An 18,744-nucleotide genomic window follows, 5' to 3' on the forward strand; every position below is an offset into this window, starting at 1 on the left:
TAGCTATAACATCTCTCTCCATAAACATCTTTTGAATTGTTTTTTGTTGTTATGTAAGACATACATGTTCATTAAAGAGAAATTAAAAAATGTAAATAAGCAGTGATGAAAATTATGCATAATTCCACAATTCAGACATAGCCACTGTCTTGGGCAGGGTCTGCAGAAGCAAATCCTGAGACAAGGATTGGTGTGAAAGTGACGAGTGGGAAGTATAGGAAGTGTTCCCAGGAAAAGCCGGAAGGGGCTTGGGACCAGGAAGGAAAGGCAGCCAGCAAAGTGGAACACAGGAAACTGTGACTCAGTCCCACAGGGAGCTCTGGAGAGAGTCATCTCAGCTGCCCCGTCAGTCAGTGGCTAAGGGCTGCCTTAGCCAGTGTGGGACGTAATTCCCAGGCACCTCCGGCTCTCTGGGTGTCTCTGGCTCCAGCAGCAGCGGGGGCTGGGGTTAGTCCCCAACAAAGAACCACAGTTCTGGCTGCTGGCAGTGAGAGCACCAGAGAAAGCACAGGAGAATCTAGAGTAGTCTGAGCACCAACATCCTCTGCTACCGCCATACTTAACGTTTTCATTTCTGTTCTCCCAGATGTATCTTGATAGTTGAATGGGGTCCCTTTAAACTTTTCAGGCACTTTTGCAAGACCCTGGCTCATTTTGTCTTCACAACCATCCTAGGAGTGGGACAGGGCGTGAACTGTTAAATTGATGTTACCCGTTTCATAGCTGAGAAATCGGACGGCCCAAGTTTCACTCGTTAGCCACAGGTTCCCACAGGATTGGCAGCAGAGCCAAGAGCAAGACAAAGTTCGTTCTCTAACATGATATTTAAGCACCTGCCACGCGCCAGGTACTGTGCAGGGTGGGGGAACATGGTGACCTACCGGACAGCCCTAGGCCCTCCGTAGGGAGCTCACAGCTTGCCCAGGAGAGCAGTGACCAGACAGGCAGGCTCGGGTGGGCGCAGCCCTGGGCTTGCCCAACCCCACCCCCCGACCTTTCATCCCTGGCCCGGCTCGTGCAGGTGATAGTGTACGTGGAGGATGTCAACGACGAGGCCCCAGTGTTCACGCAGCAGCAGTACAGCCGCCTGGAGCTTCGCGAGACGGCGGGCATCGGCACGTCAGTCATCGTCGTCCGAGCCACGGACCGAGACACTGGTGAGGCTGGCAGGAGGAAGCCGGGGAGTCCATTCCCCAGAGTGACCCGCCCCGGCTCATGCCTCTCTCTCCCGCGGGGCCTGTCATCCTCAGGATGCCTCGGCTCCCCCATTGAGTGGCTCCCAGGTGGGGAGGGGCTCATGGGACAGTCTTGGTGGCATCCCCACCAGATTCCCAGTCCCAGGAGGATGGGAGTCATGGGGAGTTACCCTGATTTCTGGGCAGAGAGAGGAGAGGTCACAAGCTTGGGAAGTCCGGATTTGTCGTCCCAGAACCTGGCAGCTCCTGGCTAACCTTTGGCTAAGGGCTAGGCAGGGTTGGGAGGGATAAAGGACTTGTCCAAAAGCTGGCTGAAGCCTGCTCCTCCAGCCAGCGCCGCCCAGGGCCTGGCACACACACATTTCACAAGAGGCAGTGTCCTGTTCTACAGGGCTGTGGCCATCCCTGAAGGCAGCCCAGACCTCGCCGAAGGCCCCGAGCCCTAGAGGTAGCTACCGTTAGCAGCACAAAATGAAGGAGAAAGATGACCAGGTCACTGTGGGCCTCTTCACAGGGCCTGGCTGTCTGGGCCTGTGCCGCAGGCCAGGGATACAGCCAGAGAAAACCTCCTTCCTGTGCTTCTGATTTCCCAGCTCCTGCCCTTCTTTCATGTCAGTTGCGCTGGTGGCTCCCAACCCAGCCTCTGTCAGCACCCCCAGCTCACCTGGAGCACGGGCTGGAGTAGAGGGAGAAATAGGCCTGAAAACTCCCAAGCGAGTGTTCTCCCTTAATAAATGGCACCTCTATACAGTTCAGATCACATACATTGCTGGAGGCTAATGGTTCAAGACATTTTCTGGGTCAGGAATCTGTCTGAGAAACTAGTGAAAGCTATGGGTCCCTTCCCAGAAAGAATGCATGCCCAGAGTTTTGCAAATAATTTCAAGGAAGTCTGGGATCTCCTGAGTGATTTTATAATCATTCTCTTTGAAGTATGTGGACTTCAGCTAAGGAATCCCAACTCTAGCTCCTGGTTGAAGCGTGTATTCCAAGGCCCAGGAAGTGGGGGTGGAGGGAGTAGGGAGAGCAGAGAAAGGTGACCCTGGCACTGGAACCCTTTGGCTGTAGAGACCAAATGAAGGCTTAGCCACTTCTGAGGGTGCTGCCCCGGTCGAACGCTTTCTAAATCAAAGCCTCCACTACAAGGGATCCCTAATTTCCCCACCCTCTCCTTGTCCAGATACCCAAGGGAGGTGCTTGGGCTTGAATTTTACGGCTCCAGGAGCAGAACCAACCTGCTCTGGCATATCTCTCGTCTCAAGGCCAGGCCCCAGAGGGCGTCAAGAGTGTGTGCTGGGCCTTGCCGTCCTTAACCTTGACCCCGTCCTCGACAGTTTCTCTTGGGACAATCAGACCCAGAGGCGGGGGGTGGTGCACGCTGGGTAGGTGAGCCGAGGCCTCTCACCCTGTCCCTCTGGGACAGCAGTGGGTGTGCTGGGGCAGCTTGTAAAGCCACAAGGCAGCCCACCCCCACCTGGGACTGCATAGCCTCTTGTGCCCTCCTGTAGGGGATGGTGGCCTGGTGAAGTACCGCATCCTGTCAGGCGCGGAGGGGAAGTTCGAGATTGATGAGAGCACGGGGCTTATTGTCACCGTGGATTACCTGGACTACGAGACCAAGACCAGCTACCTGATGAACGTGTCCGCCACCGACCAGGCACCCCCCTTCAACCAGGGCTTCTGCACTGTCTACATCACTCTGCTCAACGAGCTGGACGAAGCTGTGCAATTCTCCAACGCCTCCTACGAGGTTGCCATCCTGGAGAACCTGGCACTGGGCACCGAGATCGTGCGGGTCCAGGCCTACTCCATTGACAACCTCAACCAGATCACCTACCGCTTTGATGCCTACACCAGCGCCCAGGCCAAAGCCCTCTTCAAGATAGATGCCATCACGGTGAGGGATGGCACAGCAAGGGTTCTCTCTGAGGGCAGGAAGCTCAATTCCTGTAAAGCTAACCAGCGTTCATTGAGCTCCTTCTATATGCCCAGCACTCTTCTTTGTCATAAAGATAAACATCCCCGTAATACATCGCTTTAGTATGCAGGGATAAGGTCAAGTTTATACACAGGCAACCTGCTGTCTTCTTCTTACTAGATAACGAAAGCTGTGCGAGTCATCGTGTTTCCCTTTGTACCGTGGGTCAGATATAAATTTCATGCCTCACTGCAGTAGCTAGTAGTCTTCGTTAGGTGTCTGGTGCAGCGATGTCTTATCTACTGCCTGGATCTTACTCCTCCATCTTTGCGTTAGAGTGTTTTCTCTCAGAATCCCTTCTTTGAAAATAAGCACAGTAATAATTGCTACGATGTGCCACACCTTGTTCCGGGGCATGCTGGGGACACAGAGATGAACAAGACCCTTTGCAGCCCTCAGAGAGCTCTCAGGCTAGGAGTAGAAGTGGGAATAATCAAGGATGCAGATCAGAGCATCACAAGGGAAGAGATGAAAAGATCTACAATAGAGGTGTAATGGAGCGCCTTTGGGGCCCAGATAAAGAGAGCGATCGTACCTGGCTGGGGAAGTGGGAAGCCTGCATGGAAGAGGTAATATCCGAGTGGGATTGAGAGAGAAGTAGGATTTCAGCGGGCAGAGCTTCACGGAGAAGTTATGCCAGCAGAGGCAGTAATGTGAAGGTGGGAAAGTGGACAGAATGTCCCGGGTTGGCAAGGAGTCTAGTTTGGCCAGGGCACAGGACTGCTTGGGATACGATGTCACTGCCCATCTGACCCCCTCCCTGCAGGGTGTGATCACCGTCAAGGGCCTGGTGGACCGGGAGAAAAACGACTTCTACACCTTGACGGTGGTGGCAGACGACGGCGGCCCCAAGGTGGACTCCACCGTGGTGAGTGGATCCCCGGCCGAGAGCCCCACGGGTACAGCCTGTCACTGCTCCAAGTTCCCCCAAACTGACATCTTCACCAGCCACCCAGCATGCAGGCAGGCAGTGGGTGAGGGTTTAGGTAGCCCAGGAATGGCACTGCAGCCGGCCATGCCACACCTTCCCGGGCAGCCTGGGCAGGGCTGAGACCTCAGGTGGGGGGAGGGGTGGCATCCTCCACAGACCACTGCTTGGAGTGGGGCTGGAAGAGCTGGGAGTGCTGACCATCTGCATCTTTTCTCTCCCTTGGCCGCCTCCTGCCGCCTCTGCCTACAGAAGGTGAGTAGCCCATGGACTGGTGCCCTCCCCTGTGGGTTGTCTGTGGCCATTGCTGGCTTGGGCGCTGTGTGGCACTGGGCCTTCCTGCCTCTCCTGGGGGAGAGGGCACGTGGACAGGACTGCAGCTGGTCCCTGCTCAGACCCCTCCCAAACTCCCCCACCCATCCACTCTCACACCTGAGCCCAGGCCCCTCCCGAGCACGAGCTCCACATCCAGCTCTGTCCCCTCTGCCCTCCTTGTCCTGTCAAGCCCACCCCCAGTGGGTCCTGGGGTGGGCACTGCACTAACAAGGAGTATGTGGGACACACAATGGAGGGAACACTGAGGCCTCATCCCAGCTCTACTCCTCAGCGGCTGTGTGACAAGGCTAATTGCTCAACCTCTCTGTGCTTCCTTTCCTCGGGTCTAAAGTGGGTATCATACCAACTGCCCTGCCTTCCTCAGAGGATGTGATGGAGCTGGCCGATAGGAAGCCTTTGTAAACTAGGAGGGGTGATGGGAGCGGGGTCTGTAAGGGAGCCCCCTTCCCTCTCTCGGGGTCAGTGTTAGGAGTATGTTACAGTAGTCGTGTGAAGTGGGGCGCCAGGGCCAGGGGAGTGTGGTCAAGGGCAGCAGTGGGCATATGGTGTGAGTCACTGCCCTTGAGGGCTCTAAGTAAAGGCATAGAGACCTTGTGAACTTCGGGGAGGTTGACTGCTGAGGTCAGAGGTGCAGACAAGACTCCTAGAAGGGTAGAGAAATGGTGACCTCAGGCTAGGGGTGGATATGAAGGTGGGCCCCAGGGGCGGGTCATGGGGTGGAATCCTGCAGTGATAATGAGAACATTTAACAATCGATTCGGCTTGGGCCCCAGCCAGACAGGTCTGAGGCCATCTGTAGACCACATGGGTGTCCAGCTCATCATCAGCCTTGGTTATAGCCACGTTTTCACCCCTGCTGAGCCCTTTTCACCTTAGCCTAAAGGGATAGACCAACCCGGTGTCCAGGCTAAGAGCCAAATGCAGCTGCTTGGCATCCTGTGCCCCATGGTTCCCTCAAGGTGCCGGCTCCAGTGGCCCTGGTTGTGGCTTGGCCGTACCCAAAAGGCCCCTCCATCCACGGGGCGAGCCTGGGGTGAGCGAGGCGGCGAGCAGCGGTGAGCCCCCACAGCTCCCCTCGACCCCCCCAGGTCCCTGAGGGCAGCCGGTGAGCAGGGCCGTCAGGTGGCAGATGGTGGGCAGGTGCCCTGTGTCCCACAGCTCGTGGCGAGGCTCCTGGTCTTCCCCAGCAGAGGATCTAAGGCTCAGAGGGGTTAAATGGAGCCCTCTCACAAGCCTCAGCAGCCTCATCCATAAAATGGGCCCAGTCTCCCCTCGCCCCTGTTGTGTGGAATCAGGGGGCTTGAGGCCAGGTAGAGCCTGGTGAGCAGTAGGGCTGTCCCTCCCAAGGCTGCCGAAGCCCCTCGTGGACCAGGCAGCCACTTCCTGTGCTGGGGCTGGCGAGGGCGTTTCAGAACACACACTCCTCCGTGGGCCCCTGTATTGCCACAGTCCCTTCACCCTCTTCCAGGAAGCAGGACCCACCCCCCTTTGTTCTGCCCTGGCTTCCTCTCAGAGGCTCCCAGGGGCCACTGCCCCAGATACACCAGCCCTGTCAGTCCCAAACTTGTTGGAGGTGCCAGGGTGGAGGCAAGCTGAGGGGCCTTTTAAAGGCACCACCATTTCCTCTGCGAGGCCGGAACCCCCAAACCACAGCTCACCTACACCTGACTCCTCCTCAGCGCCAGCAGCCCCCGTGGCCCTGAGAGGGGTGGGGAGGTAGCAGAAGGGGCAGGCTGGGCGGGGGTGGCTGGGGGGTTACTCAGAGCCGTAGGAGCTCTGAGTAACACCCCCGGGCTTTTGAGGGATCAGGGAGGGGAGATTTGGGCCCTGAGACCCTGGGTGGGGACGAAGGCCCATAGCTCATTCCCGTAGATCTTGGTACCTGCCTTCCTAACGCACTCACTGATGCAGACTCCCCACTGTTGGGAACACCTCATCAGAGTAGCAAATGTGGAGGGAGCACCTACTGTGTGCCAGGCTCTGGGTTGGGCTCAGGGTACATACAATGGGAAACCAAAATCAGACGTGGCTTCTGCCTTCACAGGCATAAGATGGAGTAGGGGAAAGACACTGATCAAACTACCACACCAATAAATATATGCCACGAGAGAGTGGATAACAAGGCGTCAGGGAAATCAAGGAGGGCTTCCCGGAGGAAGTGACTCAAGCTGAGCTCCTCAGAAAGCATAGGAGTTTACATAGTAGAGAAGGAAGAGCATTTCAGGCAGAGGGAACAGCGGGTGCAGAGGCCCTGCGGTGGCAGGAAGCATGCGGAGTCCCAACAAGGCCTTGACCAGAGTGAGAGTTTGGGAGGGATCAGATTGCGGAGGGCTTGTTTGTTTTCTTCCTGAGAACAGGGTGGTAGACATTATTATGCCCATTTCATGGGTGAGCAGACTGGGGCTCCGGGACTCCACAGAACTCCCTGACCAAAATTTATGATGGGTGGGCAGCGTCTCGGCAGGTGAGATCCTGCCTGTCTGCCAGGCCAGAAGCAGGACAAGGACCACATTTGTTGGCTCATTTATTCCTTCCAGCCTCCTGATTCTGTAGGTGTTCTCGTTCCTACTTTCATCTGAGGAAATGGAAAATCAGAGAGGTTGAATAACTTTTGCCAAATCACACAGCTAGTAAGTGGTAAAGCTGGTCCTGCTGCGAAGCCTGGGTTTGTTGCCTACAGTTCTGACGGCTGCCTGAAATATGGAAGCGTGGCTAGAACTGAGAAGGGGATAGTCCTGATTAGGAAGGAGGGGGGATGAAGTGGAATCTTCTCTGAGTCGTGGTGAGGTTCCACAGGCTCCCCATGGAGTCCTGTGCACACCAGGAGGCAGGTAGGCCTGGGAGCCCCGGAGCCCCAGGCCTGGGGAAGGAGAGGATGGGATCTGGCCTGGAGCAGGGTGGTGGGAGAAGGCCTGGCTTGGGATTGCTAGAACCTGAGCCTCCTCCCCTCCCCCCACACTGCAATCCCCTCATCAGTGAACCCGAGGGGTACCTACGACTCTGGCTGTGTGGCCCATGGCCATCCATGGGCTGGAAGCTGCACCCCAGCCAGGCCTTCTCTCCAGGCTTGCTATTCAAACCCTGCAGGAGAAGCCTGAGCTGCAGACACAAAACAATGTGCTCTTTGCGTGCAACTTGCATGTTCCCTGTTTCTATCTGGTAGTTGGAAATTCCCCTCTCTTCCCCGTCTGCCCTCTCCCCACTGGGACCACCAAGCTGCCTTGTGACCCCTCTCCTGCTCCTGAGCCCTGTTTCCTTTCCTCTGATCTAAAGGTGAAAGTGAAGAGGCCTTTGGGCAGGATCTGGTTGCCAGATGTGTTTTAGCTGGCCCGCAAAAAACAATTTTTTTTTACTATCACCACCTAATTCCACATAAAAATCTGGATTCCTAGTTCCTCTGGAAAAACAGGAAGCTCTGCCCGTGCCAGGCTGACACACCCTCACGGATCTGGAGCCGAGTAGCCTCCGTTTCCTTTAGCCAGGGCCCATGCCTTCCGGTTCTCCAAGGCCCCACCACCTCTGAGTCCCCCCGCCAGGCCCCAGCACTTGAGTGTGTGCAGCCCTCCCCCACCAGACTTCTAGAAGAAATGCGTTCAGGGCCTCTGTGTAAAGTCAGGGTTGGCCTAGGCAGGCTCTGAAAGCTTGCTGACTTTCTGGAACTGATTGGAGGTCCGGTCCCCACTGGGCCCACAGCGGGACCCTGTGTTTGGGGTCAGGGAGGGGAAGAAGGTGGGAGGTCTCTGGCCATGTTCACATCCAGGTCTACATCACTGTGCTGGACGAGAATGACAACAGCCCCCGGTTCGACTTCACGTCTGACTCGGCCGTCAGTGTGCCCGAGGACTGCCCCGTGGGCCAGCGCGTGGCCATTGTCAAGGCCCGGGACCCCGACGCCGGCAGCAACGGGCAGGTGGGCACCAAGTGAGATAGTCCAGATCTGCCCTGTCAGTAGGGACTCCCACAGCCCCTCAGCCGGAGGGGACCTCCAAAGCCATCCCCTCCCTGAGCAGGAAGCAGAGTCATCCAGGCTCTGCTGGGCCCTGAGCAGGTCCGCCCTGCCCTCACCGCAGTCCATGGTCCAGGGAAGGAGACAGAGCTGTGCAAGCTGTCAGCCCTGCTTGTGTCCAGGGAACACGAGACCCAAGGCTGGCCACGGCTCAGTCCCTGTGGCAAGCTGAACACAGAGGGGGTTTAATTTCCCCAGTGACTCCTTGGTCACCTCATCCACGAACCACACAGCATCTCACCCCTGTGTGCCAGCCCTGGGCCAACCCTCCCCACGAGGACCCAGGGCCCCAAGAGATCACACTCCTCCCCCTGCTTCTCAGGGCCCCCTCCCTGTCCCCTGGCAAGAAATGCTCCCTACCACGGCAGGTTTGGGCACCCCCTGAGCACAAGGAAGAGGGGTGACAGAGCACACCAGTCTTCACACCACTTTGATCTGTCCTACAAATTGAGGTGTGTTTCAGGAGGTTTCCACTGGTTTTTATTTATTTATTTATTCTGCGGTACGCGGGCCTCTCACTGCTGTGGCTTCTCCCATTGCGGAGCACAGGCTCCGGACGCGCAGGCTCGGCGGCCATGGCTCACGGGCCCAGGCGCTCTGCGGCACGCGGGACCCTCCCAGACTGGGGCACGAACCCCCGTCCCCCGCGTCGGCAGGCAGCCTCTCAACCACTGCACCACCAGTGAAGCCCTCCACTGGTTTTTAAATGCTTGCACACCTCTAGGGGACCAAGAGATGCTGGCTGTGGAGTTGGAAGCCTATGGGTTCAAATCCTTGTTCTCTTGGGCCCTTGCAAGCTGTGTGACCTTGCCAGTGACTTCTTGTTCCTGAGCCTCCTCTCTGAGCTGAAGAGAACAGCTCCCTTTGACAGGGTCGCTGTGAGAGCCGAACAGAGCCCATGTGACACCAGGGCCACGCCTGCTCCCCGCAGGGGGGCTCAGTGCTTCCCCGCCCTGGGAAATCTCATGTGGGACTTGCACCTGGCCCCAGGCCAGTATGCTCGCATCACCCCCACCCCTAGCCTGTCATAGGCCCTGCGCCCACTCTGTGGACCTGCCACCCTCATTTTGAAGGATGTAAGCACTTCTGAATAAAACACATTCTTCTCGCTCTCCCAGGCTGAGCAGAGGGCTCAGGTGGGCGGGAGGGTGCTCCCTGGCCTGGCCAGCTGCTGGTCTTCCCCGTTTCTTCACCCCTCGCCCCTCATCCTCTCTCTTCCCTTACAGGTGGTCTTCTCCCTGGCCTCTGGCAACATTGCCGGGGCCTTTGAGATCATCACCACCAACGACTCCATTGGCGAAGTGTTTGTGGCCAGACCCCTGGACAGAGAAGAGCTGGACCACTACATCCTCAAGGTGAGCACCAACTGCCTTCCATCCCAAGAGAGCTCAGCCCATGAGCACGCCCTGGCTTTCAGCTTCCTGCTGTCACCAAGTGCCGTGGGCAGGCAGCACCCCTTAGGACCAAGAGCGTGAGTGAGGCTGACCTGGAAAAGGCATCCTGGAAGGGGTTTCTGGACCCAGAGCAGGAAACGGCAGAGGTGTCTGTGCCTGCTGCCAGAGCCAGGAGAGAAAGCCTGGCAGCTGATAGAGCTGACTCCTCCACAGACACAGTATGACCTTGGGCAAGCTGTTTACTCTGTCTGGGCCTCGGTTTCCCCTCTTGTGCAATGGGCAGAAAAACCTGGCTTCCTCTGCTGAGGTGAGGAATAATGAAGACCACCACTGTTGCTGAAATTGCTGAGGCTACCGTGTTTCCTGAGGGGTCTCTGGGGACCCCAGGGCCATGCTTCTGCAGGCGTCTGAGCTCTAGAACACTTTCTACAGGCCTCCAGGAAACATCAGGGCTCCTAGGGACAGGCTCAGGCTATGGTTAGGACTCCAGCTCATTGCCCAAAAGATTATTTGAGACTGTTCCTCTATTGGCCAGAGACCAGGTCTGAGTGCATGGAACAGAGGCCTTGAAGCCAAAGGCAGGAGCCCTGGGTCTGGTTGCAGGCCCAGGGTCACAGTCAGCGGCAGGATGGGGAGGTAAAGACCGTGCACATCAGAGTCAGATTGCAAAGGACGGTTACCAAACAGACAAGTATTGGGCAACGGTTGTTTGCAGCATGGAGCAGAAGGTGAAAGCCTTGGGGACACCCCAAGGGGCAGGGGGCGGGGATGGGCCAGCAAGTCTCTCTGGCCTCTCAGTCCCCCCCATGCCCACTGAACAGGCAGCCCATTTGGACTCCATATTGCTGATCCTTTTAGCCCTGACTCCAGTCATCCCCCTCCTCGCAGGTTGTGGCATCCGACCGTGGCACCCCTCCACGCAAGAAGGACCACATCCTGCAGGTGACCATCCTGGATGTCAATGACAACCCCCCAGTGATCGAGAGCCCCTTTGGATACAACGTCAGCGTCAACGAGGTGAGGGTGGTTCTGGTGCCCATATAGCTGGACGTCTGGAGTGGACAGTGGGTGTGAGCCGACCGTGACGCACCTGTTTAAATATCTGCCTGGGGACTTCCCTGGCGGTCCAGTGGTTAAGATGCCACGCTTCCACGCAGGGGGCGCAGGTTCGATCCCTGGTTGGGGAACTAAGATCCCACGTGGTGTGGCTAAAAGAAAAAAAAAAAAAACAGCACATAAATATCTGCCCGATCCATAGTTTGTCAGATCACAGAGATGGGGTCGTGGCTTACTCATTCACGATTCTATCCCTAACACCTAGGCCAGGTCCTGAAATGTGGTAACTTTTTGTGGTTTGGATGGAAAGGAGAGGGGAAGAAGAAAGTGGCCTTTCACCATCAACAGGAAACTAAGGTTTACCCTGGGAGAGCTGCTTTTAAATAAAACAGCTCATTTAAAAAAAATGGTATTGGAATGTAGTTGATTTACAATGTTGTGTTAGTTTCAGTTGTACAGCGAAGTGATTCAGTTATACATGTATTCATTCTTTTTCAGTTTCTTATGTAGGTTATCACAGAATATTGAGAACCCGTGCTATACAGTAGGTCCTTGTTGATTATCTAGCTTATATATAGTAGTGTGGACACGTTAATCCCAAGTTCCTGATTTATCCGTTACCCCACATTTCCCCTTTGGCAACCGTAAGTTTGTTTCCAATATCTGTAAAAATAGCTCATTTATTACTCAATAGTAAGATTGAGTCATGTCAGGAGAATTTTTGCCCAGGCACTGCTTGGTATCATGCCCGGTTGGACATTCATGAAGGCCTCCCTCAATTCAGACCCTGGCTCTCCCACTGACTGGCTGTGTGATTTGCACACATTCCTTCCTGGAACCTCAGTTTTCTCATCTGTAAATGGAGTTGACCTAATCTGTAGCATAATAGAGAGGATTTGATGAGTTCACTCAGGCCCCTGGCATGTAGTAGATACCCACAGAATGTTCGCCACCGTCATCTTTATCTTCCTCCTCGTTGCCCCAGGGTAGTCAGAGCAGAACTTTCTAGAGGTCCAGGTGCAGCCCTTGGGCTCTCAGGAACAGGAGCTAGACTTTGCCCCAAAGGCCTTGAATCTGGAATGACCGCTTTCCTGCTCTCCCCCCAGAATGTGGGCGGGGGTACCGCTGTGGTCCAGGTGAGAGCCACTGACCGTGACATCGGGATCAACAGCGTCCTGTCCTACTACATCACTGAGGGCAATGAGGACATGACCTTCCGCATGGACCGCATCAGTGGCGAGATTGCCACGCGGCCTGCACCACCCGACCGTGAGCGCCAGAGCTTCTACCACCTGGTGGTCACCGTGGAGGATGAGGGCACCCCTACCCTGTCGGTGAGTGATGGGGGGTGGCCTCGGGGAGAGAAGGGTGGGGGAGGGGCAGCTCCGCCTTCTGTGTGACAGGGACGAGATGGGTGGGAGTGGAATGCCACGCGCCGATGAGTCCTCCACAACTCCTTTATCGCGTCTTGAGTCCATCAGTCTACAAGTATTTATGGAGGGCCAGTGTGTGCCAAGCTAGGATGTCGGTTCACCCACCTCTGCAGCCACTCAGCCTCTATTTAGCCGTGTTTGCTTGCCCAGTGCAGCTCTATGGGATAGTACAGATTGAGCCTGAACCTCAGGGCCTGGCCAGCCCCCACTCCGCCTGCCAAGCTGTGCCGTGTACCTGTGGGGCCTCTGTGCCAAATGGGAAAATGTGCCCTCTGGCCTCTTCCCCTGCCTCACGTTGGTGTGACACGCTGTGGCAACACATCAGGGTCGGAAAGCGCTGACGTCCGTGGTCCAGTCTGATGCGCGAATGGGTAGGGCCACTGCCCAAGGCAATGTGCAGGGTCCACAAAGTTGCAGAAGGAGGCGGGGCCTGCAGGGCTGGATGGTGACGCCTCTGTGTGGGGTGATGGGCTGGGGGATGACGATGTCTACTGTAAGCTGGCTTCGTGATTGTGAGCAAGTCAGAACCTCTCTGAATACTGGTTTTGTCATCTGTGAAAGAGAGATAATATCTCCTGCATAGGTGGTGTTTGGGGAATTGAGTTAGCTCTTGTCTGTGGAAGCACTTGATAAACCTCGAAGAAGAGGAGTGTATCAGCTACCTCTCGTCACAATTACCCTGCATTATAAACCAAACAGAGAGGCATAAAACAACCATTGACTTAGCTCCAATTCTGCAGGCTGGCAGTTGAGACCTGGCTTAGCTGGGTGGTTCTTCTGCTGTCAGCTGGGCTCCCACATGTGTGCATGGGCAGCAATGTGTTGGTTGGATGGCTGTTCTTTTGGGGGTTGGCTGTCCATCAGTTGGGATGACAGGGCAACTGGGCCACCTGTCTGTCCCCTTTCAGGAGGCTGGTCAGTGCTGGTTCTCATGGAGCCAGAAAAGGTCCGGGGGAAAGAGCAGAGCATGCAAGGCCTCTCAAGGCCCAGGCTTGGAACTGGAACAGGGTTATTTCTGCCACATTCTGTTTGCCAAAGCAAGTCACAAGGCCAGTCCAGGTTCAAAATATGGGGAGATAAACTCTCTCTTTTGAAGGAATGAACTGCAAAGTCACGTTGCAAAGAGTATAGATACAGGGAGGTGTAAGGATTGGGGACATTTGTATAATCTGTCTACCCTAGGGACCCTGATTGTAAATGAGGCCTCAGCTCTATCCTTCTACCCCCCAAAGGTGACTCTGTTGGACCCGGTCCTCTCCTTTGGCAGTGGCACTGTGGACTGTGGGATCAGAGCAGGCCTGGGCGGGGCTTTTTATCTGGAGTGACTCTGGGGAGGATGGTGGAATTGGGTCAATCCCAGAAAACCACATTCTGAAAAGCCCAGGATAATACTAATCACTTCAGCCAGTCATACCCAGTGGGCCAAACGGAGACACATTTACAGGGCGCGTGTAACGAACTGAGAGGAGGACAGGTAGGGGTATCATTTATTGTGGCGACATGGAGGGACTCAGTTTTGACATAACCCCTCCCTGCCTGCACCTAGCTTCAGAGTGAATCATCTTCTTGGTCATCTCTCCAATAGCATTTACAGATGTGTTTGACTACAAGTAACAGAAACTTAACTATGGATTCGTAAAGAAATGAGAATGCATTTTTCTCACATAACAACAATTCCAGAGAGAATTACAAACATTGATTTCATGCTCAGTGATGTCAGAGCTAATATTTCTTGGCCTTTCCTTCATGGTTGCAAGATGGCTGCTATAGCTCCAGCCATCATGTCAGAGTTCAAGGCAGGAAATGACAAAAAATAATAAAGAGCTATGCCAGCCACCTCTGCCCTTTGGCTAATTACTTGGGGGCCACATATAACACTGCCTCAAATAAAAGCAGGGCTCTGTTAGTGAAGAAGAGGTGGGCAACTCATAGCATCCGCCATGCTGCTCTTTTTCATCCTGACCTAGGCCAGTGAACACACCACTCTTACCCCCCACTCCCCACCCTTCTCTATAACACATAGTCCTAGAGTTTTCCAGGGAGGCAGATGGTGAGACCCATAATATTCTAAGACCCTGAGTTCGGGAGGCAACATCTGGTTTCCTTTTGGTCCCCAGAAGAAATGAGAATTAGAGAAATGTGAAATCACCCTAGCCACATTTAGCCACCCCGAATGGTGGGCCACTCCCCAAGCAGTCTCTGCAGAACTTGGGACTAGTCCCCATGGCCAGAAGTTTCATCTGTTGACCAAACTCTCCTTAGAGATCCACCCTAGCCTGGTGGAGACCTGTGAACAGTGCCTTCTCACACGTGGGCCGCTTACGTTCTGGCCCTCCTTGAAGCAGGTCTTGGCCTGTTCCAGCTCCCTGGTAAGAGTGTGGGAAGTTGGGTGGTGAGAAATGAAGTCTCCCTTTGTCTGCCTTCGTCATCTTGGTCATCACCAACTCTGCTCCAAGAAAACAACTTCAGGATGACCAAGATCGGGAATTGGGTATATGTATATGTGTGTATATGGTTCCTGGGCTGTACTATAGTAATACAGACAAACAGCATCAGGTACCAGCTGGAAAAACATTTAAAGGAGAAAACTTTTAAGTCAAAAAGTATCCATCCTTGGGCTTCCCTGGTGGTGCAGTGGTTGAGAGTCCGCCTGCCGAGGCAGGGGACGTGGGTTCGTGCCTCGGTCTGGGAGGATCCCATGTGCCGCGGAGCGGCTGGGCCCGTGAGCCATGGCCGCTGAGCCTGTGCGTCCGGAGCCTGTGCTCCGCAACGGGAGAGGCCACAACAGTGAGAGGCCCGCGTACCGCAAAAAAAAAAAAAAGTATCCATCCTTTCCATTTTTTTTCTGCTTCTTCATGATGGGAAAAGATCACTTTTATTTGATTTTTGTTGGTGACACCACAGTGAAGAGCTACAGGGACCACAGGGGCATTGTTGAGAACTTAGCACTGGACCATATTTGTTCATTTATTCATTCAGCCAGTGTCCCCTGAATACCCTCTATGTGCCAGGCCCCAGAGATACAGAGGTGAAGGCAGTGCGGGTCCTGCCACGAAGAAGTGCAGCTGAGTACGGGAGGCGATGAGGACATCCCTGTGCAGGGCCAAGGTGCAGATGGGGCACAGAGAAGGCCTCGGGGAAGACTTCCCGGGGCAGGTGACACCTAGGCTGTCTTGTCAACCAGTCACAGTTAGCACAGCAAAGGGGGAAAGCATATCCTGGAACTGGGCATCGACCTGAGCAAAGGCCTAAGAGCAAGCGGTAATCCGGGGTGGGTCCAGGGAGCTGCAGGTACTCTGGACCCATGGCAGCATTCAGAGCCAGAGCTCTGTATCTACATATCCTCATCACATTCTGTCTGGGGCAGGCCCCAGGGGCTGGTCCCAATACTTTCCCAAGTGTCCCCCCCACTCCCTCCTGGCCCAGCTAAGCCAGGGCCCTACAGCCAGTGACCCTCCATGATTGGCATTTGTCTCTGAGGAGTGCTGGACCCTTGAAGGTTTGCTGCCACTGACCAGGCTGTTAATTCTGGGCAGTGAACACTCTGGGGTCATGAGTGCCCCCAAGCCAGAGGGGACCAGAGGAGGGACCTTGTCTGCTACTGGGCAGATTTCACCGGCTGAGTGTTGAGGAAGTAGGATCACTCCAGCGTCTTCTAGACCAGCCAGAGCCCTGAGAAGCCTCAGACCAGCCATCTCGAGGTTCCAAGAAAGGTCACCGTGGTTTAATAGGGGTGCATACATCTGTCCAGAGATGCCCGGCAGACCCACATGCCATCCTCTTGTTCCCACCTACAAGTACCTGCCTGGTTCAAGCAAGCCCTCACTGGCACAGGACCAGCCTTCCTGTTGGACAAGGGCAAGTAAGAGTTATTCATTCATTCATTCTTTCATTCATTCATTCAACACCAAGTATGTGCCAGGCCTGTTCTAGAGGCCAAGAAGTCAGAAATGAGTTGGACACAGATCTGCCCTCAAGGAGCCTACAGTTAGTGGGGGAAGTGGACACATAACAGAGAGTTGACGCTCTAGGATGTGACAGAATGCTAGGACGTCAGAGCCAGGAGCTAGGGAAGGTTCTGGAGAAACGGACACATAACAGAGAGTTGACGCTCTAGGATGTGACAGAATGCTAGGACGTCAGAGCCAGGAGCTAGTGAAGGTTCTGGAGAAATGGACACATAACAGAGAGTTGACGCTCTAGGATGTGACAGAATGCTAGGACGTCAGAGCCAGGAGCTAGGGAAGGTTCTGGACAAGGCATTTGCATCCATGTCTTAAAGGATGAGGCTTTCTAAGCAGCGGGGTGGGATTCGGCTACAAAGTCTCCCTAAAACCAAGAGAAATCCTATATCCGAGGCCTCCCATCTCTTCTTTTCTCCCTGGGGTCCCCTTCCCCACAGTTTCCTGAAAGCAGAACATTCCTGCAAGTAGCCCAGGCCATCCCCACCCAGCCCTCAGCCCTGTATCACCCGGAGCTCAGAACAGCTGTGCTGCAAGGGGCATCCGGGCCAGCCTAGGCCTGTCACACAATGGTGTGCGCCCAGCAGGGGAAGTCATAGTACAGCCTCGGCCCTCTGCCTCGCTCCAGGCCACAGACAGGGAGGGCAGGCTTGGGGGAGGGGTCCAAGTGGCCGTCAGGAGACCCCTGCAAGAGGAAGGGCTGGGCCCAGGGAGGAAGGACGGAAGGCAACTGGGAGGTCAGGAGCTGAGCCCCAGGCACAGAGGGACCTTGGCAGGGGGATGGGGAGACGGAGGTTCCCGAGGCGGGCCTCCCTGCCGTGCAAATCACAGCCAGAGGTTAGCAATCCCAGATAACCAGCCCTGGCTTCTCAGGCTGGTGGGGACCTGCAGAAGACACCTGTCCAGGCAGAAAGACAGAAAATCTCCCACCACCCGCTTCTGGTACAAGAGCCGCCAGCAACAGCCCCATGAAAGTCTGTGAGCAGGGGATGCTGCTCTTGGCTCCTCTGTTTATTAAACTTGGACCCTGCTGCTGTTTGTGAAGCCTGCTTCCCCTGGCTCAAGCTCAGGAAACCCCAGCCCGGCCCCTTCCCTGTGCTGCACACCAAGTAAGCCGGCCTTCTCTGGCCCGGCAATGACTAAGTTCAGACCCTTCCCGTAGCCCTGCTTCTTGAGAGGGTTCTGCAGCTGCTCACGTGCTACACGTGCAACTGGTTCAGTTCCTCCAGGAGACCCTGGGGCTCTGCAGGTAGATGAGCTTCTCCCCTCCCCATTCCCCTCCTGCAAGCAAGTGGGGTGCACGGACCTCCATGCCCACCAGGAGTCCTGTGGTTTCAGGGCTGCCAGGCAGGAAGGGGAGTGAAAAGACTGATGTGGAAGGAGTAGAGCCACGGGCTTGTGGGCACAGGTTCATCCCCCAGGGCCCGGTATGTACTGTGAGCCAGTCCAAGTCCTGGCCTGTGATGCCACTCACTTCAGTGCAGAGGAAGGAGCACAGACCTGGGAAGCAGGAGACCCAGGCTTCAGTCCCAGTTCCACATTCAATTGTGACAAGACACAAACTTTTGGGAACCTCAGTTTCCCTATGCATTAAATGGGAAAATAAAACCTTCCAGGGTTTTTCAGAGGAGGGGTGGGGAGGAGTAGGAACCAAAGAAGTAATAACACCTGGTAAAGCGTTTTGGAAAGCACAGTATTATCACAGAAGAGGCAGAGATATGGAACCATATACTGGCCTTGCCCATCCTGTGCCCAAGGCGTGCATTGCTAGCGGATATCAGCACTTTCTCATTAAACTACATTGATACTTCAGAATCCCTCTTAACATATATTCCAGGAAGCCATGCCAAGAGATCAGAATCGCAAAACAAAACGAAACCCATGCCCGTTGGCCTGCAAAAGCTCAGGGCATCATGGCTGTTGAGGAGAGAGCCCAGACGAAGCTGCTGGGAACTCGAGCTAGCCGAAAGTCAGGGGTGACCCTGCCGATCGTGAGTGGTCCAGAGGACACAACCCTGGCATCCTGGTTCAGCCCATCACCCAGTGGCTGTGTTTCAGTCATCAGCTCTACAGCCAGGTCCAAAGGGCAGGCTGTTATTGGATCCCTACCATAGAACTCACGGAATAGTTAGGGAGCCACAGCGTCCATGCAGGAGAGGTGACCATGCAAAGCGGGTACAGTGAATGCCCAGTGAAAGGGCTAGATGGTCAGTGCTCTCAGTGGGCTGGACAGATGGTGATCAGGGCTGTGAGTGTCAGCTTCTCAAGAGGACTTTGCACCTAGCATCCTGGCTGCCAAGCCCAGTTCCTCTTTCTGCCATTGTTATTCCCTTTGAGTTCCCTGAGCCAATCTTAGCCCAGCCCCCAGCACAGTTAGGCCAGCCCTGGAGAGCTCTAGCTGTCACCCAGGAAGGCCTCTTCCAGGAGGCAGGGCCGCAGAGCCCCGGCTGGGGTG

General features: G+C 55.2%; 2 protein-coding genes across 6 annotated transcripts in view; one reads left to right on the forward strand and one right to left on the reverse strand.

Annotated features, from left to right (window-relative positions):
• CUNH10orf105 (chromosome unknown C10orf105 homolog) overlaps nucleotides 1-10,947 on the reverse strand; it is a 21,318-nt gene extending 10,371 nt beyond the window's left edge. The window contains exon 1 of the mRNA XM_024739765.1: nucleotides 10,929-10,947. The gene's annotated coding sequence lies outside the window, so the exon portion shown is untranslated. The remainder of the gene's footprint in view (nucleotides 1-10,928) is intronic.
• Nucleotides 1-18,744, forward strand: part of CDH23 (cadherin related 23) — a 430,962-nt gene that overhangs the window by 348,598 nt on the left and 63,620 nt on the right. For 2 of the 5 annotated variants that reach the window (XM_024739760.1, XM_024739753.1), the window contains 8 exons: nucleotides 1,022-1,157; nucleotides 2,705-3,093; nucleotides 3,941-4,042; nucleotides 4,355-4,357; nucleotides 8,199-8,348; nucleotides 9,671-9,799; nucleotides 10,727-10,855; nucleotides 12,001-12,228. In XM_024739760.1, the coding sequence (XP_024595528.1) occupies nucleotides 1,022-1,157; nucleotides 2,705-3,093; nucleotides 3,941-4,042; nucleotides 4,355-4,357; nucleotides 8,199-8,348; nucleotides 9,671-9,799; nucleotides 10,727-10,855; nucleotides 12,001-12,228 (1,266 nt within the window). Of the gene's footprint in view, nucleotides 1-1,021; nucleotides 1,158-2,704; nucleotides 3,094-3,522; nucleotides 3,744-3,940; nucleotides 4,043-4,354; nucleotides 4,358-8,198; nucleotides 8,349-9,670; nucleotides 9,800-10,726; nucleotides 10,856-12,000; nucleotides 12,229-18,744 lie in introns of those variants that run through there. The other 3 variants (XM_024739752.1, XM_024739754.1, XM_024739755.1) reach the window with 3 other exon arrangements.

The sequence above is a fragment of the Neophocaena asiaeorientalis genome, unplaced genomic scaffold (assembly GCF_003031525.2).
Source record: "Neophocaena asiaeorientalis asiaeorientalis breed wild unplaced genomic scaffold, Neophocaena_asiaeorientalis_V1.1 scaffold501, whole genome shotgun sequence".
NCBI classification, from domain to species: domain Eukaryota; kingdom Metazoa; phylum Chordata; class Mammalia; order Artiodactyla; family Phocoenidae; genus Neophocaena; species Neophocaena asiaeorientalis.